The sequence below is a fragment of the Lutra lutra genome, chromosome 14 (genome assembly GCF_902655055.1).
Source record: "Lutra lutra chromosome 14, mLutLut1.2, whole genome shotgun sequence".
NCBI classification, from domain to species: Eukaryota; Metazoa; Chordata; class Mammalia; order Carnivora; family Mustelidae; genus Lutra; species Lutra lutra.
Window position 1 is genome coordinate 66,232,533 of NC_062291.1, and position 23,951 is coordinate 66,256,483.

Genomic DNA, 23,951 nt, shown 5'->3' on the forward strand with positions numbered 1-23,951 from the left:
GGCACTCTCCTGATGGCTAGGGCCAACTTAGGGGCACTCCCAGGGAACCAGATCCCTCACATGCTTCCCTCTTCACCAGAGGCATCGAAGAGAGCCCATCTTCACATCAGCCTTGTCTTTTGTAGTGACAGTCAGGCTGTGAGCGACGCTGCACCTGTGGGTATGACCAACTCTACTGGTCTTGTGAAGAACATAGCAACAGAGACCAAGTTTTCTATTCCATTATTCTCGTAGCCCTTGATGTTCTCTCCCTTTACTCTTCAAACTGGAGCTGATTATTCACATATAAGTCCATATGTACTCTATGAGCCAGTCATGATACTGATCAGTGATATTGATCAGTATCATTGTCAATAATACCAGCTGATCAAGGTTTGGAATTATCCTGCCATAAAGTCCTACTATCCAATCTGAACAACCCACAACGGTTGGAAGTCAAAAGACTTCTCACTTTCTCCCAACTGCGTAGTCACTGGGGTTTTGCCTCAAACTATTTTTTAAATTTTAGTCTCTCGATAATCTTTCATCATACGGATCTCCATTGTGGGGAGTCTTCAAATATCAGTGTGTTTACAAGAGTTCCCAGTTAACATACTTTCTTTTGGCCACCCTCTTCTTCCCGGAGATCTGAGTCCTGTTCCCCAAGTTCCCAGTGATAGAATGAATTGTGAACATTAATTGGAGAAGTTTTCCAGATCTTCCCAACCTTGCCATCTGGAACTTACATTGGTGAAATTAACCATTCATGGTTACGAGGAATGGACTTTCCTTCCCACGGGGAACTATGAATCCCACATAGATGTCTTTACCTGCCTTTCCTGTATCTGTTTCCCTGGCCAAGCCCTGGCTAAACAAGTTTTAGCTAATTAGCACTTTTTTGATACCTATTTTTTTTTTTTTTTTAGTCTGATCCCAGCTCTACCAGTCGCCACTATAGGAAAGCTTCCTTAAGTAATATTGAAAATAAGGTTCCAAATTCAGCAAGATATTCTGAACCATTTCTGGCGTGTGATGTGAAAAACAGTTAAATAAAAATCAGGCACAAAAATAACAGAAGATAAGTATGGGGGTATGGGAGGAAGCAAAGGTATGAAATGCAGGTGGCCTTCAGAGCTGGATGAGTAGGGTTAGTTCTCTATTTAATTTAACCTAGGATGGTCCCCTTTCCTGGTAAACAGTAAGGGAGTTTTTTCTAATAAATCAAACTAATCCATAGCAAATATGATGCCTAAAGGTAGTGTTCACATAGAAGCTGTCTAGCTGTAAAGCAAATTTTGACTACAAAGGATGGGATAGTTGGCCACATCTCTTCAAATCCAGAATTCAGTATGGAACATCAGGCTCAGATGTTTTTAACCTCTGGAATGAAAGGGAACAAGTAGCTCCAGCTATTGTAGGAGAGGCTGATAAGGTTCAGTTTGCCACCTAAATAGGCTGGGCTGCCTAATTAAATTAATCAGGAAATCTATTTAAAACAATTTCAAGTTGTTACTTGCCACCCATTTGAAAAATTTGCCAGTGGCTTGGCTATCAGGATGACTACAGCTGATGCTTTTGAACTTTGTTTTCCAGTACAACCAGCCCTGTGTAATTGCCATGTGTCACCAATGTCCACCAAAGACTAAAGGTCAACCTTTTGGTAGGAAACAGCTAACCTAGATCATCAAATGCCCTGAGATAACTTGGCAGCTTTCTTTCATGCCTTAGGCTTAAAGGTTGCTCTCATAGGTCTTGCATAATCATTCTCTATGCTCTCACACTTTCTCCTTCTCTTCATGGCATTTTCACCAGCAGTACAACTCAGAAAGTAGTGTTTATTAATTTGTTCCTCGAGTAGCCTTCCCCAGTGACGGAAGCTTCATGAAGGCACAGACCCTATCCTGTGCTGAGAACATCTCTTGGCTCAGGGTGGGGAGGCACTCCAAATGCCTGTTCAATGGATGACTTAGGATGGCAGGCTGGAGAATACAAGATCAGCTCTCCTCAATCCTCCCAGCTCCTAAGAGTTACCTTCCTCAAGGGACACTCTAAGTCGGTCCCACTGCCATTCAAACACCCTGATGGCTTCCCAGAGCCCACCAAACTAGCACGAAGTGCAGCCTGGCATACTTCCATGCTCCTCTTCCATCCTGTGGTCACAACAGTGACTTTTAAATATTTATTTTTGGTTTTAAGGCAGTGGGATTTTCTCTAAACAAAGTATTTCACGAAACCCTAATAAATTAGAGAGAGAGAGAGATGATCCAAACAGAAAAGAGGCCAGCAGCCAACCTACTTGGCCTTCCTCTACACCTAGGCACACCCCCAGAATCTCCAGTTTTCAAATTTCCTATACAATTTTGATTGTTAATAATAAAAAAAATAGAAGGAAAACAATAGTTTACTATGTGCCAGGCACTACTGTAAGTGCACTGACTGAATTAACTTCACCCTTGCACAATCTCATAGACAGAGGTGTTGGTGCCATTTTGAAGCCTTTGAGAAGTTGTCTCTTCTCAAGGTCTATAGGGCAAGTGAGGGAACTAAGACTGAAACCAACGATATGGCTGCAGAACTGCAAAATCTAAGTGCCTGAACTGTATCGCTTCTCTATATAAGCATTTATTTATTGTACTTATTGAGATACCCAACCCTTGCCCATTTCCTGCCCCCCACAACACCACCACGACTGTTACCACCAAACGACGCCACACTCCATTCAGGTTATGTTTTTTGAGGATAAAGATCATTTCCTGTCAGCCTCTGTATTACATGCAGCACCAGAACTATACTCTGAATAAGTTCTCAATAAATACTGTTAATTTAGTATTAATGTAACACAATAGTATCTATTTCCATACCCTTGGAATTATTTGAATTATCACTGAGATTTCTATGCAGCCTTAATAGGAGGATCCACCCCCTCCCTTCCACCCTAGCCCTGCCAACCTTTTCCAGGTGAAGAGTCAGAAGCTTAATGATCCTAAGATCCTACATGACCCACTCAGGGTTTATCTTGGTTATGGCCCTGTGCAGTGCTTAAGTCCCAGTTATTTCTACTCACTATCCCAAAACTCAACGAGAGAAAACTATAACGTAAATAACTGAAAATAAGGTTTTGCCAAAAGATCGGGGAAAAAAGTTATTGTAAGTTTAACTTCATTTCGAGACTCCTGTTGATAAGGAGCAAGTATTTAGGTGATTCCCTGACAGTTTTGGCCAGTGACTAAGTAGGAAAGTCTCCTTATGTGCTGTCTTACGGGTCCCCATGAGGACAAAAACCTTAAGCAAGGGAACCTCCAAAGACTGGTGTCCTTATTTCGCATTGGCAGTGCCATCATTTCATCTGTGCTGAAACAGCAGACTGGGATCCCCCTTTGTGAGGGCCACCTGCGAGAAGCCAGGGACCTGGAAACTGACCTGCTGTTAAGTGGGCTGCGTGGACAAGGATTTGGACCCCGGGCTTCAGCTCAAAGTGCACCGAGTTCTGGTTGAGCTTGTGGATCAGCAGTTCTGATATCTGAAAGAAGAAGGGTTTCAGTGAGTGCCTCCAAAAGTGCTAGTCCTTTCAATAAACAAATAGGCTGAGAAATATTTACTGCACTTACCAAGGCAGCCTAACCTTATACCTGTGAATTCTAGAAATGAGTCTTGTGTGATTTTGAGATTTTATTCTGGAATATGCGCACACAGTGATTTTTAAAGCATGACCCGGGTTTACATCCTAATTGCTACAAAACAGGACAGACTATTAGTAAATGCAAACATTTCTGCTCTTAAAAAAACTATCCTGTGTTATCCTAGAAAACTCACCCCCAGTTTTTTTGAAAGAGCATTTATTATACACGAAGACTTAAAAGAAGTAATTATGTACAATTTATTACATTCTGGTGAGGTTTGTATGCATTTATTTTACTTCTTGATAGTAGACTCCATCCCATTCCTCTCTGTGCTTCCTTTGCCTTCCCCTGACTGTACTATGTGGTTTTTCACAGAATAGACACTTTATAAATATTTACTGAATGGTAAATATAGTTCCACTAAAATAATAAATTATACAGTTGGAACAAACTGTAGGCACAATCTAAGTGATGCATTGGCCAATCCTTGTTTCCTGCTTATGGACATTAGCTAACCTACTCCCCAGGCGGACACCTGTGTACTGGGCAGACCTATGGGATTCTGGGCCTTGAAATAGTGAACCTCAACAAAGGGCAAAGAACCATATTTGGGTAGTAACAGCATAAAGAGAGGTTTGACAGAAAAGGTGAAACTCTTTTCTGTTCACTTGTTTAAAGTAGAAAATCCAGCCCCATTTTCTTATCCTTCTGAACAATTTCTGAAAAGCAATTGAAATTGAAATTGAAAACAATTCGAAAAAAAAAAAAAACAATTGAAAACCACACTCCTATTATTTTTATCTTACTTTATTTTTAACATTCTAATCATCAATTTAATATTTTACTTAATATGCTATTTAGGTCTAATTAGATGCTTTTTTAACAATCTTTTTTTTTTCCTTCTATAAAAATATGTCAAGTTTCACTCAGCCTACTGAGTAGCCAAAATGACATCTTCGATTGATCCTTTTATCAATCAAGCAGGGCCTGATGGCTCTGTTTTGAAGCAGAGTCCCTGGCAGACCCCCAGTGGGTAATGGAACTGAGCTGCCCTGAAGATGAACTTCTTTGCTTAACCACAGGAACTTGGGACGACTGTTGGTGACCCAGGGTCGAGCACCTGGGATCCATTGCAAACTCAGCATCTCAAATGCTTTCACTTGGCAAACCATGCAGAAAAACAAGGTTGTGATACACTTATGGTGAAAACAACTTTCTCCTCTATAGTAGGCTCTAGATTACTCTTTTTCCTGGGTCTTGGGAATCTTCTGGAATGCTCCAGGTTTACAGGAATAGATTTCTAACACAGACTGTGCAGAACGCTTTCTCTGTGTCATCTCTAAAGTGTTGCAATGTATAGGCTTGTATTCTACCTTATAATTTACTTGGTAAGTAAATTTATGGGAATCTGGCAGGATTTTTGGTAGAGTTCATTCAGCAAGGTTTTTGCTAATGAAACAGACACACACTATTCCTGGGTAGGAATGTGTGTGTGTGTGTGTGTGTGTGTGTGTGTGCATGTATGGGTGTGTGAAATGTACACATTTACATACATATGCACATATATGTGTATATATCTATATTTATATTTGAAGAGGAATATTTTAACTCAAATGGGAAAGACTCCTCAGAAGTAATTTATGAACTGCACTGCTTTGCACAAGTCCATCATATGGCCAAGAGGGAAATATGTATTCTCAAGAGAAAGACTTCTCTCTTTCAACCAGTTGGTGTGATATTTACTTCTTATTCCTAAGGATGCTTTTTCCTCAAGTGAGAGGTACAAATAAGTAAACCAGAAGAAAGTGTTCATCAGAACAACATATTTCTAATTTATAATCTCTGGGAGAATTCTTTGTGAAAATAATTAACTTCCAGGATTTGTTTTGGTTTACAACATTGCTTCATTGGATTTCTCTGTACCATGTACAAAACTAAGCAGGCTATGCCAAGATAATCTGGTAGCAGAAAGTATGTTTCATGTATATAACTTGCATGAAAGGACACGCAGTAAAGAAAATGTATCTATGGGGAAGAAATTATGCACAGAAACAAAATTAAATGAAATGTACATCGCATACAAGAATAATCTCAATTAGAACCGTGTAATTCTCTACTCAAATAAATGAGTACAAAATTGTTGACAGACTTTTACAATTTTAAATGTTTTTCAAGCCATTTGAAGAATTGTTTATTTTGTATTTTCCATCAGACATGAGTTGTTCTATATTTTATACATAAAATATACCCAAGTATATACACCATATACATAATATATATGCACTGAACACTTTTTATTGGCAAAGCTGCCTATGTCTGAGAATTTTTCTAACAGAGAATGTCTTAGGTGTTAGTGCTGGTGTCTCCATGGAAAGGACCATGGAGCTTACAGGATCCACTTAAGTTTACCCAGTTAATATTTGAAGAGTTGACACCAGACTTCAGTTTTGTTTGATTCCTAATGCTGGGGCGTTTTGTTAAAAACATTTTCCTTGAACCAGCTGACAAAAGGAGAAAGCAAGAGATATGTGGGAAGAGGGCTGGCTAAGCAGGTTTCAGAAATTAAAGAAAAAAAAAAAAAAACCACTGCAGCATTTCATTAATTATGCTGCCATCTCTTATTCGTCTTTGAGGCGCACTCATCAGCCCAGTCCCAGGACAGCTGCCCAGTACGAGCTGCGCCAACAGGCAATTGCCAGACCTCTCCCCTGGACTGCCGCATTCTGCTCAGCAGTCAATATAGTCTGTACTATTGGGAGAGACTTTGGCTGTGAAAGGGTGGCATAAACTGGAATCTGGAGGGCAGGTGACTGTAGCCTACATGGGGAGAACAGAACCTAGCATGATATAGACTAAGTGGGATAAGGTGTAACTCCGGGGACACCGAACTTGTTGAAGCAGGTTCAATATATTTATTTTTCTTTCTCTGGCCAGTAAAAGTGTGTTGTCTTAGCAAACTGCACATACCCTTTGTGCCGTTAGCCCTCTCCTGCTGCTCTCCTACGTAGTCCATTTTCTATTCTCTTTCTAAACAATCTTGACCAAAGAAACAACATATTAGCCTTGGTATCTGTCCATTGGTGGACTCTGCTTGGGACTCCAGGGCAGCCCACACTTCCCTTGAAGTACCGGTTAAAAAGACAGCGGAGACGCAATAAAAACACTCGGAAAGCTACCATCAGCAAGGCGTAGTGGGAGGGAGCTGCTACAGGGAAAACACCAGTTCTCTTATGTATCTTCTTCACAAAATATAAAATGTAAGTACAGACATCAGAACAGGCTAGGTTAGGCTGGAGTAACAGAGTTAAAGGCTCAGAGGTTTCCAACAATGAAGGTCTATTTCTGCGTCACACTTCATACCCACCGCAGGTGGACGGTGGTGCTGTGTTCATTATGATCCCACAGGGATACAGGCTGGTGGAGCTGTGCCCTCAAATGTTTCTGTCCACAGCACCACAGGAGGGAAAAGGAGCCCTCCAGGATCTGTAACCGCCATTTGAATACTTCCCCTTGCAAGGAAACAAATCACTTCCGCTCCCAACTCATTGGCCACAATTAGTCACATGGTTCTGCCCACAGAAGAGGCACACAGGTACCCGCCTACCATGTATCCAGAAGGAAATGAACTGGAAATAGTCAACAGCAATGATGGCTGCCACACAATGAGCAAATTTAATGCTGAATCAACGTTTAATGTAACCAATAGGAGAAAACACTCTCTCAGGTTATAAGAATGAAACACGTTAAATATTGAAACATGAAAACCATGAAAACCGGTAAGTTTAAGAACAGAGCAATAGGTAAATTCACAAAACATATAAGCCAAACAAGTGGTACAAGGTGAAACTATAGATGCGAAATGGTCTTTGGCAGACTTCTCAGTGATAAAGTTGCACAAGGCCAGAATGCTAACATTTATCCCTGAAGCTGGCAGGAGGAATGCAAATCCTACTGAACGTAAATAGCATTCTGGTGCCATGTTCAGAGATATTTGCCTGGAATGACCTTGGAGCCAACCCACCTCGTCACTCCTGATCCTATTATATTATTAAGGTCCTTCGAAACAGCAGTTGAAGAATCTTCCTTTTGGATTCAACAAAGGAGGAGCTTTTCCAATTCATACAACGTAATTTTTGGATCAAATCATGAGGCCAGCAAGGGAACCAAACACTCATTCTACTTAACACTAGCTTACCCAATTCCTTTCATTGTTAGCACCAGAGAACCATCTTGATTAAAGTGCCTGAGAAGTTTCCTGGGTGATATAATGAAGAAACACCTGGGTTGTACATATTTCCTTCCCGGTATTCCCCATCACCAGCTCTAAATTTGTCTTCCTTGGCCATATTCCTTCCAGTCCAACTTTTACCTGATCACCTTCCAATTATAGTTTCCTGTTTTAATGATCTTCCTTATGAACTCCAGGGTATTTCTATAATCGAACTCCCCATGTTAAAAAATCTGGACAGGGTAGGTTATATGGGTAATAGTCTGAGATTATCAATTACAGTTCATAATGAATCTTTAAATGCTTCCATTTAAATGAATTCCTTAAAATGCTGTGAATAGACTGTCCATGTTCCGAGGCACCTTTCCTTTCTCTGGATTTTGGATTTTCCACTGATCAAAGGTATATGGTAACGGAAACAGCCAAGGAGGAAATTCAGTGTTGGTGGTTGACATTTTTTTCCACAATCTTCTTGTTTCTTTTTAAATGTTTCATGCCTTTTAAGGATTCTGCAAGACAACATGTAGGCTCCCTATCTCTCCAGCACAGTGTCACAAACAATCTCGATAGAACATGATGGTCTTTCCTCCCTCCGGGACAGCCAGAAACAGATCTGTTCCCCTCTGAGGACTCAGGGAGAAGTGAGGGAGTACCGGCGGGGGTGGGGGGCCGTTGCTCCATACCGGAGCAGCTGGGGCAGCAGGATGTGCTATCCCTGATGAGACCAGCTAAGGGCAAGTGAGCCTCTTCTCGCTCCCCAGGGATCTGTAGTAAAGACTGGTGGAACCCTCCCAGACAGAGGTCACTTGATTAACCCTGCCCACGTTAGCCTGATAACAGGGTCAAGTACTTCTCACTGTGAGGAATTTTCAATTTATTTCACAGACAAGATAGCTTGATCTGAGCCAGCATGGCTGCTCCCCTAGGAAGGCTAAGGGAGGAGAGCCAAGAGCCCTTTGCCGGGGCCTCCCCCTCGCAGGTTTCCCTGGGCCCATCTGGCCGGGGTCCCACTTCTTCCCCCGCTGGGGGTTTTGTGTAGTATGCTTACCAGAAAGGAGCCAGAGCATCGAGACAGGGATAAGGTCAGCCCCTCCCAAGTTCCAGCTGGGATTTGGAGCGCAGACCTCGGGGAGGGCTGGGGGTGGGGGTGGGGGGCACGTGGCAGGAAGCATCTCCTCCTGCGGTTTGGTTCTGCTCTGCATTCCTCTAAAGTTTCTTTTGTCAGCCGGTGTTACTTCTCTCTCCCTGTTTTTCTGCGGGGAATCAGGTCCTTCTCCACTCTCTGTCCACTTGATTCTGGAGAGGCTTCCTGAATCCATGATCCAGGCGGCCCATAAAACATCTGAGTGGTTGGAGGCAGCACTCCATTCCCCCGACCACAGGGACGAGGTAAGAGATGCTCACTTCTCCCAGGCCGGGCCAGCGAGAACTGTCCGCGGGAGTTCTTGTGCTGCTCTTGGGAGAGGGAGGCACTGATTTTCAGATGTGGCTGACAGGCCAGCTAAACAGAAGCAGGGGCCACCTGTGGCCATCTTTGCCTTCCTGCCCGCTGGCTTCATTCTCAAGCAGACTCCCCATGGGGAAACAAAGAAAAGAGATGGAGAAAGGGGGAGCAAGGGGAGTATTTGGTGGCATTTTTGAGTGGCTCTGAATTCACTGAATGAAACCATGCTTGAACTGTATCCTTGGACCGCTCTATAAAATAAGCTCCTAGCTTCACTGTTTTTGCTTAAACTGGTTTGAACCGGCTCCCTCTCAACTGCATCAGAAATTAAAAGAAGAAAAAAAAAAGATACAAAAACTCAAAACATTTCTCATTCATTTCCTGGTGCAACAGCCTTGGTCGTTTGGGACCCACCGAAGCAAAGCGGCTTCCAATCCACGTCTGCGGTGGCGGGGAGGGGGCGGTGTACAGAGTCGGGGGCCACAGGCTTGAGCTCCTTGCAGAAACCCAAGTAGCATCTCATCCTCTTGAAGAGCTGTGTCACCTCGGGCAAGTCACTTCTCCGTGCTGGGGCCTGAATTCCCTCCCTTGGAAGGGACTGAGTCAGAGAAAAGGGTCAAAGAACCCTCAGAGGTTGAAAACCACAGGTTTCCGATGGCAGCCCACTTCTCAGCATCTCACACGTGACTCAGTTTTATATGCAGATTTCGTTACCGCACATTTTAAATCAGGGTAAGAATATCCTCTCCGACAAAGACACTCATTGCTTCTGTGCCTGGTTTGGCACTTGTTTGGTTAGAGTCCCAAGGAAGACTCGTGCTCCTGCAACTTCCTTCAACAGACGTACGATGCTAGCCTGGTAGCTCGCTCTCCTTCAGGCTGCAGGTGCACACGAAAACTCAGATGGCGCTCCCCCACTCCTGTGTCGTCCCTTGTGTGCATTCCTCCCATTTCTTTCTGTCCTCATTGTTTTCTCCATTTTGTATAATCTCACACGGTCATCATCCTCTTACTCTCGCCAGCCTCTTGCTTCCAATATGTGCCCTTCACTGTACCAAATAGTCTCTTTCACAAGCTTAAACTCCCATATTGCATTTCCGTATATCCTCTTCCTATTTCGAGATGGCTACAAATGTATCCAGAATGTATTTATCACTTACTGACCATTTACTAGGAGTCAAGTACGTTGCATGGCATGTCTTGAATGTTCTCTCAAACACCTTATGAAATGGGCATTATAGATTGTGTCACTTTGGCTGGTTTACATGACCTTTCTAGTCCTAAATTACTTTGTCTATAAATAATAGATACAATGGATATCAGAGCTAAAACTAAAAACTTGTTTTTTGTTTTTTAATTTCTCCACTTCTCCGTTTTTTTTTTTTTTAAGATTTTATTTATTTGCTGGGGGGGGGGGGGTGGGCGCAGGGCTGAGTCAGCGGAGGGGCAAAGGGACAGGGAGAAGCATGTGCCCTGCTCCAAGATCATGATCTGAGCTGAAATCAGACCCTTAACTGAGTGAGCCCCCCAGGTGCCCCACTCCCCTGTGCTCTAATAAAAAGACTGGTCTCCCTACAATGTGTGCCAAGTGCTAAGTCACACAGCCTTCAGACCTCTGACTCAGTGGTTCATCAGTGACACCAGGCAGCCTGAGAGAGTCAGTCTACCACTCTCAGCGTGTCTTTGGAGGCGGGTGGTCAGATGAGAGAGAGAATGAAGGGGAACAAGAGCTCCAGAGAAGAGTCCAAACAAGATACATTCCCACACAAGCAAAAGAAACTTTACGGAACATACCCCTCTTCTTCCTAGATTTCTCAAGAAAATGTCTTTTAGAAAAAAACAAAAACAAAAACAAAACAAAAAAAAACCCACAAAAAACCAAAAAACAATTGTAAGTGTGAGAAACAGAAATGCCCAGAGGATGGGATGCCTCGGAAATCAGTTGGTTCTAAGTCTGGACTCTCTTCCGTACCTGAAAGGGTTATAACCTGAGTTTCATGGAAGCTCGACACGATTTCCAGAGGAGGAACGACTGCACGTGCTCATACCTCAGGCCCTTAGGTACTCATCTACCTCCCCGGCAGGTGCGCCTCGGGGCGGGGATAAGAAGCAATCCATTTCGTTCTCCCACAAAGTTGCAGGTGCAGATAATAATTTGTGGAAAATATCGGGAAGCAGAGTGCCAGGGCTGAGTGGGGTCAGATGTAAATCCGACGGACGACCTGTGGCGGGCTCTTCAACAGCAGTTCGCGAGGAGATGGAGTTCACCAGGGCTTTCCAGGACAGCTTTGTCCTACGTTACTTGTGCATGGAGAAAATCACCGAGGTGAGCCTTCTGCCAAGTGAGAAAGCGCCGTTGAAAGGAGGGTGTGTGCTAGGAGGTGAGCCAGGCTGTAATTTGGGGTTGTTGTTAATAAGCCTGTCATAGGAGGTTCTCAAGCCATCTCAAAGACAAGAGATCGTGCGACTAGATTATGGGCTTATTGTAAACAAATTGGAAAAACTCCACATACTGGAGGGGAGAAAGCCAATATTTATTCAGAGTCTGAAAAAAGAATCCTATTTTTTAATCTTCCTGCCAGAAAGGACTGAGAAACCAAATTCATGTAGTTTCTAGCAGGGTAACCAGACCAAGACTGATGATTTTAACTGAATGGATGATGAAGAAGGGAGAGGGGAAGGATAATGGGAAGAGGAAGAAGAGAAAGTAGAAGAACAAGGTAATAATCAACCTCACTACACAGATTAAAGACTCCTTTGAAGTTCAAAGGCGGGGGGAAGAGATCGAAGGGGGGCAGGAGACACACACACACACACACACACACACACACACACACAGAGTCATCTACTCCAGAAGGCAGTGGACGTGAAGAAAAGACGGACCCCACACAGCCAGCAGAGGTGGTCTGGAACCAAGATGACTTCATTTATTATAAACACAGAGCAGGTCCTCTTAGCCTGGTGGAGATACAGAGGGTTCAGGGTATGTATAAAAGTCATACCTTTTAAAAACAGTATCATGCATCACATGTCATTTGACTCTAATGACACTTTTGTGATCCAAGTCAGAAAAGAAATAAATGGGTTTGACTTCCAAGTATTACTCAGCCACTTGCTTTCTTCCCCGTTTTCCCACCGATGTGTCTAACTCCCTGCAGTGCTCTAATCTACAGCATGGAGACACCTTCTGAGGAGGTGAGCCACCACCTCCAATAACCACGCTTGCACGGGCCTGACTATGAGGCTGTAGTTCCAATCAGTGGATTCTGGGTGTGAACAGAGGACCACAAACGGCCAGCGCGCTCACCCTCAAGCCCGGATCCCCCAGAGCTCCGTGGTGGGGGGTCAGGTACCAGCAGGGGTGTGGCTTAGACTCCTGTGGAAGCTGAGCATCACCTGGGGGACTCACCTGCTCCAGGTCCTCAGCCGACTGTTTGTTTTCTCCAGTTGGATCCTGAAAGGGCAAGACAAAGAGCTCCGCCGCGGTGGGCAAGCCAGGGAGCACCGCCACCAGGATGTGCTGGGATGGGATGCCTGTGGCCTGAGAGAGAGAGACAGAAGCTCACATAAGTCCCACAGAAGAGGCGGGGAAGATGCATGGAGTGGTCCGCAGGTAGCAGGGCAGCAGGGTGGGGAAGGCAAGCAGGCAGGCAGGACACGAGCCTCCTGCACGGGGCAAGGCGGCTGGAGCCTGTGACGGTGGCACTCCCAGGTGGTGCCTTCTGGTACCTGGGGGCTAAGAGACTGCTTTCTCCCTGAGGGAAGTGGGCGCTGCCTCGCTTTCTGCCAAACAGATGGCAGAGACAGGAAGGGTCAACAGTGGCTCAAGGCCATCTAGGTAGCGCGTGGGGACGCAGAGCTTGCAGCTTGGCTCTTACCACGAAGCCCTCCATCAGCAGTGCTCTACTGCCTCCCGTCGCCTGATACTTAGCACACAGCAGCCCCTGTCACAGCTAACATACTGTTCTAGGGCCCTCCCTGATTTAAACTCAGAGATTATGTCTGAATTGTCCTCATCAGGTCTAAGGATGCTGTTCGAATGGTGTCTGATTAAAGATTTCACTGTGAAATATGAACGGAAAAACCCCATTTGATGAGGTAAAGGTAACTGCTTTTATACCCCACTCTGTTACCCAGGAAAAAGGAAGGAAACAGCAAATAAATTGGCCCCGGGTTGTACTTCTGGGAGGGTTTATTCGAGTCTGCTGGACAGTACGGTACCTCAGGAAGTAGCCAAGTGCACTGCTCATCTCAAAGACAGGGTGGGAGGCTAGGAACCAGGGCCGGGTCCGCTGCCTCCTGAGATGCGGTGAACAAGGAACCTTTGCAAGTGGAAGGGCTCGACCCCTCCGCCCCAGCACACCTTGTCCTGAGAGATGTTGAGCCAAATGGTCTATTCTGCGTCAAGCTGATTATGCTACGCAGCAGCCTGGAAATACTGATGCGCAGTAATTTCTAGGCTTCTGGACAGCTGGTGGAAAGGTAGAAGCCCAGGGGATATGATCCCTAGACTACGAACGTGAAGAGAGAGCAGCCTGGAAGACTGGTCACTGCTGAGCTAATGCTTGGTTGGTAAGTCACCCAAGGGCATCGGGCAGCTACATGGATCTCTGGAACGCTACAGGTGGAAGGAAAGGGGCTGTGGGCTCACGGAGGGGTGGACATCATCTCTGTTGGACAGCAGAGGAGAGAAACCAGGGACCAACAGCTCCGAGGGCAGAGGGAGCCATTCCCACGGCGCCCGCGGGTTAGTCGATGCGCCCCCTGGTGGCCATCATGTTTGACCACACGGAGGTCGTGGATGCTGAGTCACGAAGACAAAGGCCAGGTGGCATTTAGGCGCAGCCTTTCTCCACCCCACTGTTCCACGTATCCCTGCTTCTCCGTGTGAGAAAGCAAAGGATGGCCATAGAACGGAGAGGTTAGGAAACCAGGAGGGCAGACTGACTCCAGAGTTTGACACTTAACTGTGGCCGTGACTGGAACCCCCTGAAGTCTCTATGTTTTCCTCATCTGTAAAATGAGAATGATTACAGCAGCTACATCATAAGCTACTTCTTTTGTGATTAAATGTGCTAAAAAATGCAAAGCACTGAGCAGAGTTTGGGGAATACCATCAGTGTGAAATTACTGTTAACAGAGACCATGGCATGAGTATGGAGAAGGCCAGCCCTTTGCCAACAGGCTGGAGGTGAGATCTGTTTTCTGAGCAGGCTTTACCTGAATGCCTTTATCCCACCAGCACTTTGTGTCACAAGGCATCCAGTGCTGGGTCCAGGGAACGATGTACGAAACACCCTGCACTGATTTTCCTGTTAGGCTAAGAAGATGTCCTGGAGAGTGAGCTCATTTCTGATTTTCTGGGTTTGCACCATAAATCTGAGCCGCTCCACGAGCATTTATTCCACTCCTGGCCTCACTCATGAAAGTGTCTGCTTGTAGGGGGCCATGTGCTTACTCAGACAGGGGGAAAACTCACCGCCTCGCCGTTCTTCCGGAAACCTCGGGGGGCCAGGCTTCATAGCACGAGCCCAGACCCTGGACTCAGAACCTTCACTTCACTTCACTGCCTTCATCACTTACCAGCTGTGAGACCTAAACAAGTTATTTAACCTCTCTGAACCTCAGCGGCTTTGCCCACAGGATGAGGACAATAAAGTCATCCTCTTGGGGCTGTGGCGGGGGAGACATGCCTTTGAAAGAACAGGAGCAGAGAGAGATGACTGACCGTCACGGGCTGACTCTCACCAGCGGTATTCTCGCCGTGTCCCTTCAGTACGGGACCCTGGGGCTGACTGCGCACTTGCTAGTGAGCTGAGCATGAACCCTGCCGTAGGAAGAGGATGGTCACAAATTCCCATGTGTTTCTGCTCTAAGCAGAAGTTTCACAAGGCGCAAGGACCGTGTGTTTGTCCCCACGTTCATCCCCCCACCAGGAGCACCTAGGCTGTGTCTGCCCGTGCTGGGATCAGCAACGCAGACGACAGGGCCCCTGCCAGACGTCCCAGGGGCTCCAGCTCTTTCCTGGCAGTTCTTGGCCCATGAGCCCCTCAGGTGCAGCGCGTGGAGGACAGAGAGGGAATGGGCCCCAGGAGAGAAGGAAGCGTCTGCACTCACTTCCACCAGGGATTTTTTGATGACTCGGCTGATGTCCCTCCTCCACTCGGGGATATCCGGGTTGTAGTCATCCAGGTTCGGAGAGAAGGACAGGCGAAGGGATCGGAATTCCTCTGGGGATACAACAGTCGGGTGATGACTCAGAGTCCACTAGTTTCCTCAAAAGCATGTTAGATATTTTATGCAAAGCCTTAACAAAGAGCCCTTTTTTCCACAGTCACCAAACAGAGTCTTCTAGAAGGCAAATCTACTAGTTCATTTGGAATCTGTCTCCCCCAGCCCTCATTTACTAAACCAGAGCCCCAGGTCTGGCCCATGCCTCACTCTGTGGCCTCTGCCGGCTGGTCCCGGTGCTAGACTGAGCACTTGAGGACACTAGAGCCCTGGAGTGCCTGGGTGCGCCTCAGGCGTGTGACCCTGGGCCTCTGCACTCTGTCCCTCCTGCAGGACGTACACCCTTTCTCTCGGCCACGCACGCAATGTTCAAGCTCTCGTTCGAGCACTTACCGATGGCATACTTGCCTCCACCACGGTTCAGTGTTCTTTTTCATGGCCCTACTGTGTCTGGCACACACTCCCATTATCATTAGGATTGTATGATTATTATAACCATGATTCCATGGTTATAATTATTCCTATAGTCATTCTGTTGCTATGTTTTGTTTGTATGGAAGTTTTACTTCACGGAGTTTTAAACTCCTTAACTCCAAGAATTTGTTAATTGTCTCTGTATCCCTGAGTTCATCTCAGTCCTTCCAAGAGTAGGATAAGATTGCAAAAGTAAGGGTGTTAGGAGGAGAAGATGGGGAGGCTGAGGAGGGGGCGCACTGCAGCCCCCAGAAGCATCTGTGACACTTGTGGGAGAGAGGGAGGAAGGCTCAGTGGCTGCCTTGCAGTGTGAGGAAGGTACAGCGGGACTGTCAGGGAGTCCTTGAGCCACGTCAGCAAAGAAAGAGTCCCCTGCATGCCAGGAAGGAGTCTGCTTTAAGTGTCTGTCACACTCAGTCAGTAGCTGCAGTCAGCACCTGGAAAGCATGGTGTTGGCCCAAGGCAGTGATGGGTTTCGGAGCCCAGCAATGGGGAACTCAGCCCAGGACAAGTCAGGTCATGTCACCGCCCTAAAACCTGCTAGTGGCTTTTAGAAAAAAAAATCAACTTCTTAACCACGGCCTTCATCATCCCACATAAGCCAGGGCAGACTTTTTCTGCTGCCGATCTCCTTGCTCCTCTGTGCTCCAGGACCTCTCCATGCTGCTGTGTTCCTTCCCACATGAACACACTTCCACTCCTCCAGATACGGCATGGTTGGCTCCTTCTCCATCATCCATCAGTGTCTCCCAGGAGAAACTCTGCCACTAGCAACCTGAGTTACCCTCCCTTCTGCTACCTCAGACACCTTTCATCATATGACCCTATCTGTCATCTTTGCACTTCTTGCTACTTAAATTATTTTGTTTTTACAGCCTGTCTCCCACACAGACATAAGGTCAGCAAGGACAAGAAGACCATGTTCCTGGTCCTGTGGGATGATACCAAGCACATGGTAGGTTTTTGATTATTAGCTAGTCTTTTAATAAATTTGTTAAATAAATAATTACATAACACTGGAGGTTGTCTGTAATTTATGCATTGACTTATTCAACAAACATTTCTTTCTTGTTTAAAGCATGTCCTCATGTTTCAGTAGGGGCTCAGTGACATGGGTAATGCTGATTTTACATTCAGAAAACATAAAAACCCACTTGCGCATTTCCTAAAAATGCTAAAGACTTATCAGACACAGGCTTTGAAGACTCTTAAATTATAAGGAGTGTATTATGGCAGTTAGCCTATTTCAAAGACATATTTTTCGCAGCTTGACTATTTTATGAGACACTGGTCACCTGTATGAACATCACCACTTCAGTTCTGGTGGAGAATAATGAAATGCATCTTAATTAGTAGCATGTAAATGAGAGTCCCAAGGAATCAGCCACTGAGTCCTAACTTTTCACTTTAAAGATGTAAGTTGATGTCATTTTCACTCTCCCCAAATCTTTACCAAACTGGAAACATCATGTGTAAGGGAAGCTATTTATCTTAATAAGACACAAATAGAAAAATAACGTGGCTCTCTCTGTAATAACTCAGCAAGCTCAGTAGCAGGACACTGGAGTGTTACACTTGTTTACTCAAAAAGCAGGGATGCATGTGGGGGTACTAAACAAGGTGAACACAAGTAATACACACACACACACACACACACACACACACACGGTTGAGCCTTTGAACAATGTGTGGTTTAGGACGCCATGCCTCACCCTGGTAGATGAAAATCCACAATTATTCCTAAAAGCTTTACTATTAATAGCAAACTGTTGACCAGGACACTTACTGACAACGTAGTTAATTAACACATATTTTGTATGTCATGTATCATACACAGTATTCTTAACAATAGAGTAAACCAGAGAAAGGAAAAATTAAGAAAATAATAAGGAAGGTAAAATACATTTTCAGTACCTGACTGTACCTACCCAAAAATCCATATATGAGCGAACCCTTGCAGCTGAAACCTCTGTCATTCAAGGGCCAACTCTGTGTGTGTGTGTGTGTGTGTGTGTGTGTGTGTGTGTGTGTGTGTGTGTGTTTGCAGCTGCTGAGACAGACGAATTCTACACATTTACTTTTTTTTTTTTTTTTTTTTTTATTTAAAAGCAAACCTGTGCCCTGAAGCAAATTAAGGGAAACAATGCAGACTAGATGAACCAGATTTTCTTTCCTGCAGTCCATTTGGTGGCTTGGGGTGGACAGTTTTTCCCCTGTCAATTTCCCAAATATAATCCTTCCTTCAGTCTGTCTGTAAGGCCCTTAATATTCCCCCTCAGCTTAACTAAGTTTTAGACAACTTTCTTCCTGACTGCAGGCCTCTGACATCCCTTTGCTTCCAGCATTTACTTTATAAAACCTGAAATTATAAATCTCTTCTCTGCTCTTCTGAGATACACATCTTTTCCAAACCAGGAATGCCTTTCTCAGGAACCTGGAGCCATCTCTTTGAAATGTAACCATCAAGAAAGATAGAAAAAGACCGTGGAGATTCCTCAAAAAATTAAAAATGGAACTACCATATCATCCAGAAACTCCACTTCTGTGTATTTATAAGAAGGAAACAAAAATACTAACTTCGAGGGAGATCTGCATCCCCATGTTTACTGCTACATTATTTACAATAGCCAAGATATGGAAATGACCTAAGTGTCCACAGACAGAGGAATGGATAAAGAAAGTACAGTATAGACATACAATGGAATATGATTCAGCCATAAAAAGAAAGAAATCCTGCCACTGGTGAGAGGGCAATGGGTCATGGGTCAGTGCCCATCAGTGATACCCATAACCTCCAGGAAGAAGAGAGAGGACAGAGAGCCCATGTGGAACAGCCACGAGACTGGTTAGTGGGGTAACTTCAGAGCATGGGCCCTGCAGTCTAGATGGGCTGGGTTAGAGACCCATTTCCAACACATCTGAGCTGGGGCAAGTTACCTGCCCTGCTGAAGGAATGAATGAGAGTAGTAACACCTCTCACCCCTACGCCAGGGTTGTTATGAAGATTTAGTGCATTCCCAGAGTATAGAGAGGAGATGCAGAAGGAAAGAGAAGCAAAAGTTCTCCATTGTGGCCACCAGGCTGACAGGTCTCTTCATGATAGGACCTTGTTAGGAAAACCACAGCCCTGGTTTGCTTTCACTTACTCTTTGGGCTTCTCAAGCCTCTTGCAGGAGGTTGGGGAGGGTGTCGGGCAGGGGAGGGGAGGAAGGAGGAAACATTATGAAGCTAATTCCTGGGCATGCACGGAATAGTGTTCTCAGACTTGTTCAAAGTTCCTTATAAATTATTTTTTAAATCTGAAGGTCAAGTTGGTAAGATGAGAAATGAAAAGCAGAACCTGCATCAGAACCAATTAATTCTGGGACTGGGGCAATTGATATTATTGGACCACTAGCTAGTTTCTCTCTGACTCTTTCTCTCTGTCTCAGTCTTGGTCTCCCCCGTCCACCCTTCATCCCTCCCTTTTGCGCTCTCTCTGCACAGCATTTACCTGTCCTATCTTCTTTTAAATTGTCTTTTTTAAACTTTAATTTTCCATGATGCATAGGTACCACTTTAATATTAACAGCACACTTCACATTTTTATCATCCACTAATAACACTCTGCATACCTGACCATCTTTCCATGCAGACAAAAATTACCAAAATGAGATCAGTTTGTAGAAACTGTTTTTAATCCCCCATTTTCAGTCAGGGATCCTACTTTTTCCACTTCAGTAAATTTTCATTCCATGCAATACTGACTACATTCAATTTCCCAACTGATTAGAAGATTGTATAGATGTTTGTTCAAATTAATATCCAGTCCAGGGCGATACGTGACATCTGCTTGTTGTCGCCCTTCAAGCAGACTTCTTCTTGTTGTTGTTGCTGTTGTTTGTTTGTTTGTTTTGATGATCCATAATTGAGGAAGAGATTCTCGGAATATTTAGATATTGGTAGATTGTTCTTAATCATCAAGACTCTTCAAGTTGAACTTTTAAAAAAAAGTCTCAATATTAACTATTTCCTTTTCTAATGGGTTTTCGTTATTCAACCATCACCAAGATACAAATGGGATGAATTAGCTGTACACGTAATGAAACTCATCCTATCCCACCTCAGGTGAGTGAGGGTAGAAGAGCCCCTTTCAAAACACAAACCAGTAAATGCTCCTGGGGTCTTGGGGCCGTAACTATGCTGGGGAACCACATCTTCCCCAGAGGATGAGACCAGACCTGACTCAGTTCTTCCTCCACCACTGCCCTCTGTGGTCTGGGTAGAGGCCTGGGGGCCTCTGGTAGCCTACAACCACACTACCTCACTTGAGCCTGGGGAGGCCAAGCAAGGTGAGCCAGAAAGGGGGCAGGCACACAGGCACTCACCATACACCGCGATGGTCTTCGTGTCCTGCAGGATGGCATTCCCAGCTGAGACCTGCACTGTGATGGTGTTCATCCCTTCAGAAGTAAACTTGAAAGATATGCTCCCCTCCAAGGTGATCAGAGGCTGAAACAGGAGAGGGCACAGAGTGAGGGGACAGCTGCTCAGCCACCGATGAGACCAGCCATGAGCTCTGAGCCACCAACAAGCCACTTAAGTCAGCATAGGCTCTTCCCGGTGTGCCCCCATGCAAATGGCTCCAGCTGCTTCCCCATCATCTCAAGTCTGGGCTGGAAAGGAGCTGTGAGAAGAGCCATGACCCCAAGGGACTCTGCCCATTCCCTGTGACTATGACCCTCTCTTTCGGTGTCATCCTGGTTCAGGGCTGGGGAGATCGACAGGCCTTGCTTAGTGGTGGGACAGATCTCTATCTGCAGCCTACTCATAACTGGCAGGTCTCTTAAAACAAAGAAATACTCAAATCAGACCCAAACAGGCAGCTCATGCTAATCCAGATGTAGCGGGCAGTCACTGAGAATCTCCAAGCTTGCAGTCGGTCATCTCTAGGGGGTACGATTCACAGAACATTACAATGGAACACAACAACATGGACACCAAAACTGTCCTCGTTAGACTACAAGTGGCCTTGTGTGGCTTGACTCCTCTGAAATTTTCTGGAAGTAGCTGCTATGGAAACAAGTACTAATTGGACAGTGGTTTGAGGACTGAAAAAAAATTACAACTTGGAGTCGTGCCTGTGATATAATCGGACGCCAGGGTCCTAGAGGAAAAGATGATTAGCCTATTGACCTCCCTCCACTCATTCCCTACAAACACTTCTTTCCTGTCTTAATTAATTTAAAAATCTAAATTCATGTAACCAGCTCCCTGGGTAGCAGAGGGAAGGCTAACGCCCAGCCTAAGAAACCTACTCAATGTAATCTGTTGAGAATTTGGTTTTCTGCTGTCAGGTTAAAAAAACATTAAAGAAAAAGAGACACAGAAGAAAGTTGTTTAGTACCTTTCCCCTCCAACACTACATTTTACGCAAATAACTTGGATTTCTCCTCTGCCACTGTGGGTACTGGGCCTAACTTAGGCCACATTTACATGGATAGTTTTCAGAAGAAATTTTTAAAAAGCTTCTTTTCAGTGGAGTTAAATTAGCAGGAGATGTGAGAGTTTCCTTCCCCTGCCAGGCAAGTAGGAGGTCTGGGGTGAGGAGAGGTTTCCTCCCTGGGCCTGGGCAAAATTATGACTCCTATTAGAGCCAACATTCAGCTCTAGGGTAGAAAAAGATTTATGTCAGGATAGGATGCACTCTCTTTGAAGAGCTAAGTCACCAAGCGCAAGAGAGCAGCCCTGCTGGAAGATGAGGCTTTCTTGTTCTGAGCAGCTCATGCCACTGTCCTTTGGGAAGGCCTTCGCCCAGACCGCCTTAACTCACATTTGGAGGCAAACTGTAAACTGTGAGAATGGATAAAGTTCAAAATGGAGCTTTCAGCCTGGTATCAGGGGAAGGAAAATGCATGTGGGCGTGGGAAGGCCTTGGATCCGGCCTCCTCGTGAAGCCGATGAACGAGGAGGGAGGAAATCCCTTCGTGTGTGTCCTCCTGATTTTTTCATCTGAAAAACGAAGGCCTTAAAGTAAATGAAGTTTAAGGTCTCTGCTCGTTTTAAAGTTGCTGTTGACTTTTGATCACAGGGTGTGTTCTGGGAAAACGGAAAGGGTAAAGCTGAGAGAAAGGAGTGGCCATGTCTGATTCAAGGGAGGAGGCCATCTGGGGGCCAGGTTGTGGTAAGTATTTTTGCTTTTGACGGTCTGGTATCTATTTTTTTTTCCCCTTTTGGGGGACCATTTTCCCCCTTCTCTTGGTCCATGTGGTTCCAAGGAGACTGACTTCAACACGTCTTTTTCTACCCTGAGCACTGGGAAGGCCTGGTCAATAGTACTCCATTCCAGGACTTCTGTTAGAACTTCTATGAAAGTCAGTTTATTTTCTCTGCTAAGCTGTGAGAGTATAAAGCTCAGGCTGCTGCTAAGCCCTTTGCAAAGGGAAGGCCAGCTAGAGAAGAAGGTTAACACAGAGGAAGGCATAGGTGAAGGGCAGGGGTGGTGTGGTGAGAGAGAGACAGAGGGACAGAGGGAACACGCTGATGACATTACTGGGGCACGATGAGACTACTGTCCCTGGAGCCAGGACTACTCGTAGACTCTTGGGTTACACAAGTCCTTTCCTTTCCTTTTTACCTTCAGCCAGTTTGAGTGGACCCACCTCCGTGTTGTTCCCGTACCACCACACGTAAGTGAGGGTGCCCACTTGGCTGGGCCACAGCACTGCCGTTGCGTTGACCTCTTTGTTCTTTGTGGTGACGAAAGGAAGAGACAGGTGTACGTGTTCCAGGGGACCTGAGGCATGAGAGAAAAGACGAGGCATAGAGAAGGAAGAGCTTTCTGGGCTTCCCCTTCCCTGCTCTGAAGAGAATACATACTCATTCTGGAAGCCTCCAAAACATCACAGTCATACTCCCTGAGGAGAAGGGGTTTTCCCTACTTGGGAGAAAAGATATTATTGGGACCCACTGTGTCTCAGTATTTTCCATTTACTGATATTTCTGCCAGGCCTAAAACCTGAGTTATTTATGTATAAAACCTTAAAAACTTACAAGTAATTTATGAATTCTTTAAATAAAGAGGCATAAACGAGGATTTCCAGAAAGATGCGAAGTCTTCCCAAGAAGTTGCATCTGCGGAGGTAAACCGGGAGGACAGAACCCTCTTTGAGTCCCTTCTTCAGAGAGAATCGGTAGGGCCCCTCCTCTGACCCCTGGTCTTCCCTTTGAGGCAATAGTTTTCTCCGAGGTGAATGTGGGAAAAGTCTGTCACCCCATCATTATTCCATGAGGTGGAGAAGAAACTGGCACCTTTCCACCTGGTTTAACCACCTCTTCTGTTGGCTTTCCTAGGATACTGACTTTGGCCTTTTTTCCTTCCATGTACTGTTCTGCTGAGTATTCTCATCCACACGCTGACCTTCCACTATAAAGCACATGCTCAGAACTCAAAAACCACCTACCCGACTCGGGACTCAATGAGGAGCCCAATGATCCTAAGAAATTCATTATCTTTTCCCCCACTCTCTATTCTTCATGTCTTGATGAATGGAAAACTATGTTTATCCAGGGGACCAGCCCAGAAGCAGAAAGTCAACCTGGATTCCTTATTCCTTGTCACCCATTCTATGTTGGAAACAACTGACTTGGTTTTATAAATGTCTCTCGGTGAGAGCTCCCCTCCCCGCCCCCAGTCTTTCCCTGGCTCTTACAGCTGGACTGTCACGAGCCGTACCTCTCTTCCTGCCTCCAACCTGCCCCAAGCTAATCCGCCCTCCCGCTCTGGGTGTTTACTGCATACCCTCTGCAGTAATAACCAGTTACACCTGGTGCCAGGGTCCTCAGCACCCAGAATAAAACATAGACTCCCCGGTCAGGGTAGAGCAAGTGCAAAGATCTTGAGGGGGAGGTGGTTCTCTGTGTTTGCAGAATAGAAAGAAAGCCCGAGCGGCTTAGATCCCTGATCTAAGAGGGATTCAGGACACATAGTATATTG

At 45.4% G+C, this 23,951-nt stretch overlaps 1 protein-coding gene across 4 annotated transcripts in view; it reads right to left on the reverse strand.

The window, feature by feature from the left end:
• Positions 1 to 23,951, reverse strand: part of SORCS1 (sortilin related VPS10 domain containing receptor 1) — a 497,958-nt gene that overhangs the window by 17,691 nt on the left and 456,316 nt on the right. For all 4 annotated transcript variants that reach the window (XM_047703168.1, XM_047703167.1, XM_047703165.1 and 1 more), the window contains exons 20-24: positions 22,618 to 22,751; positions 20,344 to 20,467; positions 15,389 to 15,501; positions 12,681 to 12,812; positions 3,400 to 3,499 (exon numbers count right to left, since the gene is read on the reverse strand). In XM_047703168.1, the coding sequence (XP_047559124.1) occupies positions 3,400 to 3,499; positions 12,681 to 12,812; positions 15,389 to 15,501; positions 20,344 to 20,467; positions 22,618 to 22,751 (603 nt within the window). The remainder of the gene's footprint in view (positions 1 to 3,399; positions 3,500 to 12,680; positions 12,813 to 15,388; positions 15,502 to 20,343; positions 20,468 to 22,617; positions 22,752 to 23,951) is intronic.